The sequence below is a fragment of the Pteropus alecto genome, unplaced genomic scaffold (assembly GCF_000325575.1).
Source record: "Pteropus alecto unplaced genomic scaffold, ASM32557v1 scaffold110, whole genome shotgun sequence".
Taxonomy (NCBI): domain Eukaryota; kingdom Metazoa; phylum Chordata; class Mammalia; order Chiroptera; family Pteropodidae; genus Pteropus; species Pteropus alecto.
This window is the reverse complement of record NW_006431920.1, coordinates 3,670,041-3,685,324: the sequence shown is the minus strand read 5'-3', so window position 1 is coordinate 3,685,324 and position 15,284 is coordinate 3,670,041. Positions and strand designations below refer to the sequence as shown.

General features: G+C 37.9%; 1 protein-coding gene across 1 annotated transcript in view; it reads right to left on the bottom strand.

Moving 5' to 3' along the window:
- SPHKAP (SPHK1 interactor, AKAP domain containing) overlaps positions 1-13,702 on the bottom strand; it is an 86,012-nt gene extending 72,310 nt beyond the window's left edge. Inside the window, exon 1 of the mRNA XM_006906778.2 lies at positions 13,427-13,702. Coding sequence (XP_006906840.2) covers positions 13,427-13,702 — 276 coding nt within the window. The remainder of the gene's footprint in view (positions 1-13,426) is intronic.
- Positions 13,703-15,284: the final 1,582 nt, after the last annotated feature.

The following is a 15,284-nucleotide window of genomic DNA, read 5'->3' as shown; positions in this document are numbered from 1 at the left end:
CTGAGAGAGTCACTTTCTGAGGGAGGAAAAGAATAAAACTCACCAGGCTCTCAATGGCTCATTTATTTATCTGCTATTTTTAGTTGTAGGTTCAGTTATTTCAGATGAAGAGCTAATAGTGAACGCACTGTGCTTTCACAAGTTTGAAATAATAATGGCACATTTTCTCTTAAAATTTTGTGAGTGCCCTAAATGATAAAGGAAAATTATTCTACTCTATTTTACAATTACTTTCTCTTTTTATACAGAGGATCAAACTGCAAGAATTTAATATCGATATGGAAAAGGGAGGGCAAAACAGATTCTTAGTTTCCAGAACACGGCCCTATGCATTGCTGAGCAATGCCTTAAAATTACAAACAAACAAACAAACAAACAAACAAAATCACATAATTTAGATTGGAGAGGACAGGAGCTGATGGTTAGTTCACAAAGGTTTGGAGGCAGAACTAAAATTCTATCGATCTCATGACTTACTGGGTGATGCCGGGCAGGTCATTTAACTTCTGTAGGACTTAGTTTTTGTATCTATTACAGGAGGACAATTAAAGCCACTCTAAAAAGTTGTTCCGAGGCTCAAATAGCAAAATATTTGTAAAGGGCTAACCTCCTACCAGGCAATTGGTATGCGATAGCCATTATCATGAGAAGGCAGTAAAATTCATTTTCTTAATCTTGGCATAACCATTGACAATTTCTCTTTATTGGTTGTTTGTAATGTGCAATTCTTCTTTTCCTCCTCTTGCTTCTCTAATCTCTTTAAGTTAATCTTCTGTCAACGACGGTTTATTGAGCTCTTTGATATTTGACACCGAGAATATTAAAGTGAACAAAAAATGACCGCTGTCCTTTCAGAAATTAACATCTACTCAGGGAGAACTAGCTCTCGCAGGACTGTATTGATAAAAAAAAAAGCAGGTGCTTTAATGGACAGCAACCCAGGTCAGGTATCACCGGCGGGGAGTGGTTAGTTCCATCTGCGGGAGGAGGGTGAGAATCTGTGCACTTGACGGGAGTGTTGAAAGAAGCATCGGAGTTGTCTGGGGAAGCTGGGGAGAGTGGGGAGGACATGTCTTTCTCTCTAACTAGCTTTTCCTCCTTTGACACCCTAAATGGGAGGATCCCCTCTAGTTTGGACCTCAGCGTGTTATTCTTTCCAGCCTTTCCACTCCCCTTAGTCATCTTCCTTGAGATCTTGCTAACTCTCAGGACATGAGTCAGCACCTGGAGGGACACCTCATTGGTCTACAGCTGTCACTCACTCTGACCTTTCTCTAGAGCGTGGCTTTTCACATTTTTGCTGTCAGTTTTTTCTCTTGAGTCTCCTGCTGTCACCTTGGACTCTGTGTCTAAACCCAAACCCTGTCTTTCCCCAATTCCAGTCCCTGAAAGACACCTGACTCCCCGAAAGACACCTGGCTTCCTGACTTGCAGTTAATGGCAGAACAAGTCCAGTCGCTCTCGTGCTACCTGGAATATCTCTGTCTATTTCTAGTCTTATATTCTGCTCTCTACAGTTTAAATTTTTTCTTTAATTCACCTAACAATTGCGTGCATTCTATAGACTAATCTCCAGATAATACAATAGTGAATAATGAGGAACTGAGCTCCGTGTCCATGGAACTTAAAATCTGGCATAGGAGCCAAACAGTAAACAAAAAAAGAGCATTGCAACACATTTAATTACAAATTCTGGTTGGTAAAATGAAGAAATTCAACATGGTGCAGTGATAGAGAATAAAAGGGATGAGGCTGATACTGGGAAGGGTGGTTAGGGAAGGGTGGACACCCACAGGGACTGAACTCTTCATATTGTAATTGTCTCTCTTTTCTCTATCACCCCTCACCTCCACCTGGCTCACTAAAACCAGAATAAGGGATAAGGACTGAAGTTTTGAAGATAAACCTGGTTTCAACTTCTGATTTTTCCATTAATTAATTAACTGTGCAGCCTCAGGCTAATCACTTAACCTTTTTGAGACTCAGTTTTCCCATTGACAAAATGAGGGTGACATGACCCCTCACGATAAGGGAGTTTTAGTGGACGTTAGAAGTAATAAGTGCACAAAGGATCTGATTATTTGAGGTGTTAACAAATAGTAGTTATTGATATTACATACTTCTCTCCCAAGACCTTAATCTCGATTGATTCATTGACCTAATAAACATGAGCGTTTTACTTTCTGGTCCAATCAGACGCCACGCTAGGCCCTGAGAAAGAAGGAAGAAAGACAATAACTGCTGTCACTGAGCCCACAATTTTATGGGATTATTGCCAAACTGTGGCCTAGCATTCGAGATGCACCCTAAGTCAGCTCTCACCAGTTAATCATGTTCTGTGCTGTCATCTATCAGTTCACTAAAGATCTCACCTCATCGTCTTTATGATGCGTGTGGTTTTGTTGTTTTCTTTCCACCTTCCCGCCCCCGCCACCCCAAACTTTTGTCAACTTTCTTGCTCAACCACCAAGATCTCATGGAAACCAAGCCCTCCCCCCATATCACATTTTTCTCTCCCTGTGAAATCTTTATAATGAAAGCAATATTTCTACCTCAGAATTTTGGGACATGCATGCACATCTTTTCCTTCCCACTGGTTAATATGAATATTATATAAATATATGAGTATCTTATTCAATTTATTGCCTACGCTTGTGTATATGGTTGGTAATGAGCAGCTGTTTGGTACCAAAACTTCTTATATTTGATATTATATAAATTTGTAATCTTTCTTTCCAGTGATTATGTTTCAGAAAGGAAACTTGTATTTTTATCATGTGATTTATTTAATAGGATGAAAATTTAAATGTTAAATCTATGCACACGATGGTATTTTATATTTCTGCAAGGTTTTATTTCCCTCGAGGATTTTATGAAAAGTAAAAAAAGAACTTTAACGTTGAGCAAGAGCCCCATTTTCTAGTCCTATACTATCAAAATGTAAGCCTCAAAGCTTTTGAGGGGGAAATTTCCCACACAAAATACCCTATTTGCGTAATGCATGCATCGTGATTAATGATGAACCGCTGCGTTAAATTAACTGAATAACGTCACCAAAACAAGGAATTTATTCTTCAAAAGCAGAGAGTTATCCTAATGCCTCCCCATATCCACACCCAAACAGGTAGATTTAGAGAAGTTAAGATGTGTTGGATATTGAGACACTGATGCTCTTAGCTGTCTACGGGCTGGAGAGGACATGGAGTGGCAGTTTCAAGCCAAGCACCCCTGGCCGTCTACTCACTCAAAGATTCCAAACAAATGTTATATTTAAAACGCGTGTTACAAAACAGTCACGGGGATGTAAAGTACAGAATAGGGAATATAGCTTATTGTAATAACTATGTATAATGCCAGGTGGGTACTAGACTTATCGGGGGGACCACTTCATCAATTATATAAATGTCTACCCGCTAGGCTGTACACCTGAAACTAATATAATATTGAATGTCAGCTGTAATTGTGAACAAAACAAAAACAAAAAAATAAAATAAGTGCCATGATGTGGAAAAAGTTTGGAAGCACTGTCCTGAGAAAGCATCTGTTCGAATGGGACACACGATTTCCATGAAAGTGTGTTAGGGATGAGGACAGAAAAAGCAAGAAGGGCTGAAACATAAAGGGAACCAGAGAAGCCCATTACAAGAGACCTGGGCCTCAGTCGCAAGAGGATCTCCAAGCCCCTGGTGCTGTTCTAGACTCTAGGAAGCCCAACTACATTTTTCTTGCACGAGAAGACTGAAACGCGAATCTGTCAATGAGATTTTCACAGTGAGAGGTAGACTTGGCAAAAAGATGATTAGAATGAAGGCGAGGGAAGAGGAAAGCAGCTGCTCCTCAGACACCATCACCTACGTGCTCTGCAGTATAATAATGGTGTCTCCATTGCAGGTAACATTTTCTTCAAAGAGATAGCGCACTCTTATAGAATGCACCTTTTTTGAGGGATAAAGTTCTCTATGAGTTTTGAAAAAGGCACATCGTTGTGTAAATGTCATCCCAAGCAAGATGTACAAGTCAGCTCCATCACACCCCAAATGCCTCCAAGTCCCATCCCTCGGCAGCCAATGATTTGATTTCTATCCCGAAAACGTTGCCGCTTCTAGAATGTCATGTATGTGGAATCACATAGCATATAGCACCTTATGACCTGTGTCTTTTACTTATCCTAATGTGTTTGAGATTCCTCTGCATTGTTGTGTGTATTAGCAGTTTGCTTTCATCTATTGCTGAGTAGGATTCCATTGTATGGATGTACATAGAGTTTTAAAAATATTCACTTACCAGCCGAAGGACATTTGGGTTGTTTCTAGTTTTTGGCAAATATGAAGAAAGCTGCTATAAACATATGACTACAGGGTTTTGTCTGAATTTAAGGTTTTGTTTTGTTTAGGTGACTATCCAGAAATGAGATTACTATGTAGTCTGGTAACTTTATAAGAAACAGATGAACCACCGGCGAGGTATGACGTCTAACTTGCTCCACAGCCTTGTCAGTACCTGACGTTGTCAGTTTTTGTTTTCAGATTAATTTTAGTCCTTCTGCTAGGTGCATAGTGGTATTTCATTGTGGTTTATTTTCTCTTTAATTTTCTATGGTTCATTTTTTTCCTTTTTCAAGATCCTTTTAAAATTGAAATCTTAATTTGGATTCTATATGGGTACAAACCACATTCATAAAATCATAAAGCATTGATTGGATTTTATATTTGATCTAACTTTGGAATGCCACTTCTAAGAGGAGGATTCTGCCATCCACATTAAGTTTAAATTCACCCATTCACTCATTCATTCACTCATTCACTTATTCAACAGCTACTTGTTAATGAGCACCCGCTGTTTTTACCTGGATGCTGCTTATTTAACTGGTAATCAGTTTGGTGAACACAAACACAGTCTTGTTCTCATTTTGTTACGGGAGGATGGACCATAATCAAATTAATTTTAAATGAGAGAGAGAGAGAGAGAGAGAGAGAGAGAGAGAGAGAGAGAGAGAGAGAGAGAAAGAGAGAGAGAGAGAGAGAGAAGGAAGGGCGGGGCAGAGAGAAAGAAAGAATGAAAACTACTGTGAAGATAAATAAAGCCAGAGAAAGGGATAAAGGGATGCTATTTTGAAAGGACTTCCTGCCTCTCTGAGGGTGACACTGAGCAGAGATCTGAATGAAGGGAGGTCCAGCCACACGCTTACCTGTGGGAAGAGCATCTCAGGCAAGAATCATCAGCAAAAACAGAAACTTAAAGCAGGAGTGTGCCTGCTGCACTGAAGACCAGCAAAGAGACTGTAATGGCTGCCCCGGAGTGGGTGGTGGGGACAGTGGTGGGAAGTGACGTCTCCAGTGGTGGGACAGAACTTTTATCTTTCACTGAAAGGATATCAGTGTTGAGCTGGGCCAGATATGCTTGGATATCCTGAAGCACTTTAAGATCATACAAAATTCTTTTATTACAATTTTGGAATGTTTAGTCTCTGGCTTAAATAATGTTTAATTGCTAACTTAAATTTTGTAATAGCTTAAAACCTAACACACACACACACACACCCCAGACAAGGAGTCAGGAGATTTTGCATAATTTTACACACTTATTTCATATCGATTTAATCTGTAACTTAACAAACTTTCTGAGAATTCTGTAATCTTTTCTTTTGCACTCTGGGATATAATACCTTTCCAATATTTCACAGGGAAACTAATGCTTATTGAAAGCACACTAAACTCCTGAGAAGAGAAAATGATACAAACTGGAAATGAAACCATTGTGATCCGTTTCTCAAAAGGTGTGATTAAATGTTAACATTTTCCTTTTATAGATGATGCCACTGGCTGACTGTCTGCATTCTTACGTATTTAGCTTCCTTTGACCAAAGAAGAAACTCTTTTCAAAGTATTTATCACCATGTTTGATAATTCATAGCACATATGATTATCTGTTTGGATGTAAATTATTCTTGCATTATACTATTGACGCCACTACCATTTGGAAATCTTGTAATCGATCATTAGAAAAGAATTGAAAAATGATGGAGTTCTTCTGAGGCCTTGGAACAAAACAGCTGTCCATTAGGAAGAAGGAAGAAAGTCCAGAGAACTTCAGTCTCAGGCATAATCAGAAGGAAATGGTCAGCAGAGAACCTGCAATTTCTTCTCTGTCTTCACCGTGGAGAAGAGTGGGAGGGCACACCTCTAGATAAGAAAGAGGGTGACGTTGTCATACCCCATTAAGAACATGCTAACGGCTGACCTCCAGGTAAACTGTATCATTATGACAGGAGAGTCCTTGTCTATGGAACACTTTCAGTCATATGGACCTGGTCTAACTAAGCTTGCCTCTGGTAAATAAACATGGGAAATAATGATTTATGAATATCTCTGACAAATGGACGCTACTATCTGAGAATTAAGAAGATTTTTTCATGAACAAAAGGGCTATCCTCTTTGAAATGAATGTCCCCATGTATGTAATTTAGATACTTCGTGTGTTAACCAGCGTCAGAGTGCATCGTATGTCAAGAAATAAACTAGGCAGCATTAGTGACAGTTTCAGATAGCTGCCTGCTTTTCATGTGCCACACAATTATTTGTAGCATGAAAACAACGTTGTATTTCAATGCGGTCACAAGAATGCAGAGGACCATTCAGAAGTATCAGATGATACTTGTTTATTTCTGCCATATCACACAGATGCCAGCTGGCTGAAGAATGCTTTGAAAATTGATCAGAGCTTTTTCCACATGAGAGTAATAACAGTTTAAGTCTCAACCATAAAATGCAAGACTTACAAAGACAACTGTACTCAGGAAATGCAAATATAGTACAATTTATGAATGGTCAGCGATAGTTTAACCAGAATCAAATTAGACATATAAATAGTGGAGAGCCAGTTAATTACTATTTAATTGCTATTTAGAATCAGTATAGTGCTGTCATGTTGATATGATCAGTGAGGGGAATGTGACTTTTAATGTTCAGAGAAGCAAAATATAAGGAAAAAAACACGTGTAAGAAAATATATGATACCCACCAAGGCCTACCATTAATTTGGGATGATTTCGTGTAGGTATGCGAAGTGTAAGTTGTACAGAATTTGCCACTGGACAGAGAGACAGCAGATTTAATGGTTGTGTATCACTCGAGTACTGGTGCATGTCTTTGGCCTTTTGCAATGATAAGAAAATGGCAATTCACACTTCTCAGACTCTTGTCTTCTTTGAAAGAAGCTACTGGAAACAACCACCTTTTAAGACGTATGCAGATGGACCTATAATTTGCTAAAGGACACTCCTGCCTGCTCCTTGGAGGCTCCCCACGCTAGGGTGAATGAGCCCTCATGGGAGAAAAGCCTAGTGAATGTGGACAAACAAATGAAGGGGTTCGTCCTCAGGGATTCAAAGCCAAAGTTCCCCTTTAGAGGAGTGTTCAAATTTATCTGGGCCATATCCTTTCTTCTTGCCCTGACGCTGGCAGAACTGAAAACTGGGTACTTTAATTGGAAGGGCAAGCCTGGCGGGATACAGGAAACGAGGGTGCTGTTAGGACAAGTAAGGAGCACAGTGTCTCCTCCAGACTCCAAAACTGAGATGCTTTCTTAGATGGGGAGGGGGGCGGGGAGGCTGAAAATGAACAGAGAAATCCTTAAGGCTGGTGATAGGAAGCAGATATGGCAAGTCTTTCTTTAAATACCCAGAGAAAAGAAGGAGAATTTTGAATGCCAGAGTCGATATTTAAAAAATTTTAGATCCCTTTCATTTCTGGCTAGAGATATTTAGTACATAATATAAAGGTCTCAGGTAATTAAAAGAGTTTGGGAAAAAGATCACTTGCTTGATTCCCATGGTGCAATATCACCCCTGATTCCACAAGATGTTCTAAGCTATTTTGGGTTTTCAGAGTCCTACTTTTTAGTTGAGAAAAAAAAAAAAAAGGAAAAAAAGGCACGGCAGGCAAGAGCCTTCCAGGAGTTCTTCACATATAGCGAGAAGGATGCTCAAGGATCTGAACTGTAGAGGACAGAATAAGACCAGCACGTTGGAATCTTAGACACTGTACAGCAGTTGTTGGTGGCAGAGAGAGATGGAGTGGCATCCTGAAAAGAAATCTTGAAATACACACTGACTTTTGGAATAAGAAACCGAATCGTAGTCAAACTGCAAAATAAGCCATAATTGATTGTTTTAAACACAGGTTCCCACACAGGATTAATGAATTGATGTTTTCCCAAGAGTGAACTCTCCATGTGGCTCCTGTGGCCCCACTTCTCTGCCTTAGTCTGGATCAAGCTGCTTAGCAGGCAGGAGAAGACGTTCAGTATTTCAACCTGCGCTTGCTGAAGGCAGAGGAAATCAAGCCCCACCGGAGGCCTCGTTGCCTGTGTTCTGGCCTCAGGACGACCGTGTTCTCCTAGATGTCAGTGTGGTTCAAGGCATACAGAAGTGTCCTTAAGCGGTCAGTGAAACTGCCTCCAAGTGAATTTTGTGGCTGGCTCTTAGATGCAGCTGTGCTGAATCTGAATCCATGGACTTCTTTGCCTAGCTGGTCTCCCAGACTCTCTTCCCAGTGACCTCGGTGGTACCCGCTCACGGATGGCTTCACTTAAATAGTCAGAGGCCATGGTTCTGCTTAACTCTCACTGCCACAGAGTCCTGCTGACCTTCGCTTCCACGTGCCTCTCAGCAGAGTTTGTTTTTCCCTTTTTCCATCGTCTGTATACAGCTCTCACCCGCTTCCCCATCCATACCAAGCACGCCTCTCTACGGATCCCTGATCCTAGTCTCCCTTTGCTCTAAGGAATTCTCTTTAGATCTACTGCATTAGCTTTCATCAAATGCTGCTTTCAGTAAAACAGTTCTCCATTTCTTTTCTCAAAAATCTCCATTTCTTCAATGCTTCTGACTACTCCTACAGAATGGCAATAAAACGGGACATTCAGCCATTCGAAAAAATTTGGATAGGCCATTCTCTGGTATAAGAATCTGTGCCTAAAAAGCGATGTCAGGCCGCTCGATCAGATGAGAGCGTTTACAGAGGTGGGTGGTTTATACCCCAGAAGAAAAAGCCTAGTGTCTTCATTCTATAAAAAGGTGAATATACTCAATTATGTTGATTTTGTTTTAAGTTTTATTTATTGACTTTTTTTTTTTTTAAGTTCCTTCCTTTATTTAAGAAAACAGCTTCTAAAAATACAGACTATTATAGCTATTTTTCATCATGTGCTTCCTGAAAGTTGAGGCTTTTGGCCAAGAGCCATATAATTCTAATAAAAATGTCTTTACAGAAATGGATCAGATTGTGAAATAGCCTCCCAATTTGTATGCCCATGACTGCAACCTAATTAAATTGCTTTTGTTAATTACATGTCATCAAAAAGATATGGACTTAGATACAGCATATTTTACAGAATAAGATGAAGCATCAAGGGACATCTATTCTGTCATTCTTCAGATATATCTGTGCCACTGTCGACAGTATTTAAGTCAGTTTAAAGGAGGGATATCATGGCAAAGAATGCTCTTAAAACTTCAAAGAGTTGATCAGATGTCATATTAAGATCAAACTCTGCCTCTGAAAGCCTGAAATGTTTTCAGTCTGCTGCCTTTGATAAGTTCAGGTTTAAGGTGGATTTCAATAACATGACACAAAAAGAGGATATTTGGGGTGTTGATTTTTCTCCAAGAATTCTTTCCTTACATAAATCCTTTTCAGAGTCTTGGTTCCATTATATCCCAAATAGCAAATCTTCAGACCACGAAGTAAAGCATGGATTAAAAATGTCCGGCTATTGTGAAGATGTGACATTGACTAAAATGCTTGCAAAGCAGAGGAAAATCTAGCAGATAGTCAACAATAAGTATGCGTTGAGTGCTATGTTTGGATGGGTTTTAAAATTCTATCTAAATAAAGTACACTCTGTGTCAAGATTATTTATTTGGAATCAACTAAAATTTCTGAGCATCAATTATGTGTGCCAAGGGCTTACACAAACCTTTTTGTAGTAAACACCACACCAACCCTAAGACATCTGAATCAGAGAAATGGCATCACTAGCCTAAGATCACACATAAAGAGAAACCAAAGACCTAACTCAGTCAGGCCTTCGGATCCCAAGTCCAGGTTTGATATATGACATCCCACTGCCTCCCTGGAGAAACCAGATTTTTGTTTATTTTTAAGAGAATTTAAAGAGAATTTAAGAGAATTTAAAGACCTTTCACTTAGAGTTTGATAGCTACAAAGGATAACATATATATATATACACACACACACACACACACACACACACATAATCGGTTAGTTCACTTAATGGAAAATCCCTATGATTCAACTTAATAATGGTGGCTATATTTATTTGTAAGAAGTACCTGTCTTAAGAAAAGGAAGGAACTCAGGGATGTCTGTGTGAGATACACTTCAAGGAATACCATGGAAGGCTCTAGCATCTACTCTCCACCTCTTTCTTTTCCAGTTTTCCTGTAATATTTTGAAATTCTATTATTTTAAATGCATTATTTTGGAGAATCATGTTGCATACACAAAAACGTCTCCGGGGTTTGGTGCTCATTAAATTAGAGTGACACAGAGGTTGCCTATATTCCAACTCCGATGGGCTGACAGTGCCTGCTTGGGGCTTCATGGTGAGTGGAATTCTGAAGTCATGTTCAGGTTCAGTAGGTTTAATCATCAATGTCAGTTAAGGAAGGGTAACAGTACAAGCTCTTCAGCAGCACTAGTTAAATAAAAACATATTTGTCACAACTTCAGTAAGCTCTGTAATGACTAAAGCCTCAGTGTGACTTTATCTGAGAACTTTCCTAATAAAAAAAGGGAGAGAACGGAGCAAAAGGACAATTCTGATGCTAGAGCTGGGATAACCATATAACTTATTGTGTATATCAGAGCACTTTTGAGAGCAAATGGGAGTCTATTAACAAAAGATCATGACAATATATGTAAACCGTGACTGGGTGGTGTGGTCATCTTAGCTTTTGGGGAAAGGCAGTCCCTTGCTGACAAAAATATATATTAAGGAGTTCCTCTTTCAATTAAGTCCACCAAAGTCTTTTTCCTGATGCTAAGGCTTTTTCACATCTATGAATTTCAGTGACCATATTTCCCCAAGAGCAAAGAAAAACTGAAGAAATTGCATCTGGATAAGATTCCCGAAAGCCTTAGCGATTCACTATGGAGCACGTGGGAAAAATTCAGTCAATTTGCAATTTTTCAGAGGCTGATTATCCAACTAATGCATTATCTTCTGGATCTGTTTTATTTTTTCCATGAGTTAATTTAGCAATATGTCAGTTCTGATAAGAAGGTTTGATGGGGAAGAAGATGAACCTATTACAAGAAATGAGTTTGGGAATTATCAATAGATTTCAATTACCCATGTTACTCTTATTGAAGGTTGATTGACTATGAAGAGAGATACTCATCGGAACAGTCTTGCTATTTCTAAGATACAGCTGTCCTTGTTCCTTTTGCCTCTTTTTTTACAGAATATGCATTATATGCGCACTTATAAACATATAGATTCTCATTTCCCCAGTCTCATTATCTGTGATTAACAAGATTTTAAAAATTTGATCGATGACCATTTAGATCAGCTTGGAGAAATTAAATAAAGACATTAAATCATTCCATAGTCGATGTCTTTTTATTGAGGGCCAATGTTCTAGATACAAAAAAAAAAAAAAAAAAAAATGTTGGTGAGCTACTCTTTTGAAGGAAAGAAAAATTATTAGAGCCTACACATGCATGATGAGTGGCATGTATGGCTACTAAACGGTCTTTAAATGTAATCATTATGTAAGCTTAAGAGAATATTTGAAATGAAAGAAATGAACTATGAAATGAGAAAAACATTGCTCGTACACGAAGGAGTTGACTTCTCTTGCATTCCTTTGTAGCAGCCCTTCCTAAACGTGGTTGGATATTCTCTTCATTCATTCAGATCTTAATCATACTCCACAGTCCAAATTAGGATCTTTGCTGAAACTTCCTTGCTGAAAGTTATTGTCCATTGAGGATCCAGAGTCTGACTTTGTTCTTAGCTTCTAATGTCTATTATACTAGTTCTTCACGTAATTTACACTGTTTACTTATTCTTCTATAGTTATCTTACATAAGTATGTTTTGACTTTTGAATTATTGTTTGAGTTTTCACATGAGAAACCAGTATTATCTCCTAAACTACACTGTACATTTTTTAAGAGTGGGAGCCATTTATGACCTATCCTTATATCTCTCCCCAAGATCTTACAGAATGTTGACTGTATTCAGGTTGAACCTTAGGAAATTGCCAAATATTTTATTAGTTTTAATCTGTGAAAGAGACAATATCATATAGTTGGACTGACTAATAGTTATTATAGAAATAATTGTGGAAAGAGATAAGGCTGCTTGACTGGGTACAGTAACCAGTAAATAGATATATATGCATATATGATTTATATTTTGTAAATATACATTATATATACATATATAATATGTTTAGTAACAGAATTTGTCTTAATTTATATCTTTAAGTATTTTTTTATAATTTAACTTTTAAAAAATAATAAATTAAATGATTCATTGTGGTTTCCTCTAACTTTGGGTGAGAAGAAACACGTTCTCCTCTGGAATTCAAACTCAAATAGTGACAAAAGCATTAAGTGGAAAATTGGGCATTTGACTTTAGGTTTCTGAGCCATAAGTTAAATTGGCTGGAAAAAAGGTCATTTAAGTATTTTTTTATAATTTAACTTTTAAAAAATAATAAATTAAATGATTCATTGTGGTTTCCTCTAACTTTGGGTGAGAAGAAACACGTTCTCCTCTGGAATTCAACCTCAAATAGTGACAAAAGCATTAAGTGGAAAATTGGGCATTTGGCTTTAGGTTTCTGGGCTATAAGTTAAATTGGCTGGAAAAAAGGTCGTTAAATTAGACGATTTTTTTGTTCAAAGGACAACTTTCTGCAAATGTAGGAAAGCAAGATTTGTGTATCAGTTCTAAAGTCTATATTCTAGGAAATGTGATTTCTTCTAATAAATAAGCCAAGCATATCCTCCTCTTTAAGAAAATATCAGAGAACTGTCATGAATATTTCTTATATACAGACTTACAGCCTTAAAATAACAAAGTGAGCCATTCAAAACCTGTGAAGACTTTTCTGAATGGAGATCTGAGTTTGGGAAGAGGTTGCAGTTGAGGTACTGTGGCCCCGAAAGCTTAGAGTTCTCAAGCCATACCTTCTGAACTGCTCGAGTTTTCTTATCATTTCCATGAATTACATTTTTAAATGTCTCCAGGGGTTATCCGGGCAAGCAAATTGTGGACTATTCTGTTGATTGTTTTTGTCGTCTCTGCTTTAGAAAAAGTGCTCGAAAAGTCAGACTAAACTAGCGTTCAAGTTCAACTGGCGAGAAGAGGGTGGTGTTAGGCCAGGTTACCTTCTTACAGGCGGTGACGGAGCTCCCCAGGCTGCTTCCGGAGCTGCCGCTGGCGCCGCCCTGCTCCGGGGTCGAAACCTCACACATCAGTGGTGACTCCGCGATGCTGTTTGTGCCCCAAAACACAAAAGAGAACACATTCCAGTGAGTCATCTCCATATTCAGAAGGGAAGACACACGATAAAGTTGATCAAAAATCAACTTTTCAGATTGCGTTGGACGCTGCAATTCCACCTGCTGACATTGACATTTCCGAGTTGGTGTCACTTTTGTCATTGATGGAATTGCTATGAGCTATTCCACCGTGAATGTAAAACTACGACCTGCTGTTTGGATGGATGCGATACATCTGCCTGACTTCCAGCTCTGTTAACGTCTTTTCTTAAGCAAGAAGTTTTAAAACCCTAATAACGTCTTCCCATGCCACGTTAATTCTGCTCCGTCAAAATAACAAAATGAAGGAAAAATATAATTTTAATCAGGAGGTAGGATGATATCATGAAAAGAATCTGGGCTTTTGAAAACGATCATCTCTCTTTTTTTATATTAAAATATATTTGACATATAAACGTAAAAGAAATCATCTTTATGTAATCTGGTCATCTCTTTATCATCTCTGTGGCTGGAGGCAGTATCTTAACTTCTCTGCCTTCAAAATTCTAGACTTTATATTCCTTTCTCCTATCTCTGTTCAATCTTGGTGGGCTGTATAAGTATTTTAAAAAATTTTAAATTATTTCTACATCCTCAAAATGTGATAGAAATTTAAATTATTATGAAACCTACTGTTCATGATATGGCTGAAGATTTTAAATTGAGACCAATTTGAATACAAAAAGCCTACTGAATCTTAAAGATTTCTAAGTATTTCTCTTCTGAAAATATAATTTGGAATTTAAAAATGTATTGTTATCTCAAGTCTACACATTTTTTGTTCATTGACCTCATACAACATATGCAATTAATTAAAATACATTTTTAAAAATACAATTTAATGATTCCTTATATAATTATCAACCTAATATATAGAATTTTTCTCTTAAAAGAAGCACCAAATAGATAGGGTAAGTGAGCAATGTATTTCTAATATATAACCCTCACGTTTTAAGTTCTAAATTAGTAAATTTTCATTAAGTTCTAAATTAGTAAATAGCCATAAGTCACACTGCATGAATATAGTCTGTTAGTATTGCCATGGTTAATTATTATTTTTTAATGACTACTGCTGGTTTTCTGCAACAGATCATAAATTCAGGTAAACACTTCATAGAACAATTCAAGTAAAATCTGTTTTGTTTTACATTTTTATATATATTTTCTGAGTAATTGTCACATTGAGAACTAACGTGAGTCTAGTTTAAATGAAAGGATAGCACTCATATTATCTTTGCTTAACTGAGAAAAGGTAGTGGGAAGAAGGAAGGAAGGAAGGAAGGAAGGAAGGAAGGAAGGAAGGAAGGAAGGAAGGGAAGAAGATTGGAACTATGCTGCCTAGCTTTTCTGGTGCTGTCTCTTCATTTATAAATCAAGTGTTTTGGAATCAAGTCTGTGGTACGTCCTAGCTCTAAAAGTCACTTGCAAAATATCATGGAGGGCCTGAGTTTCCAGCCCTATTTTTAGTTTCCCCATAATGTGGGCCTATAACTTTTAAGCTGCCATTTAAGTGTGATTGTAACTCGAACGTGACAGCAGATGACCCTCTGAATGCTTTCTTGACCATAAGATGGTTTGGCTTTTACCCAAACACCAAACAGGTTATTATCAAGAGGTTCCAAACCATTTACATATAAAAGATAAGACCATGGACCAAGCAAACTTCAGTCTGCAGTAACTTAGTTCGAGAGTCAAGAAAATCATA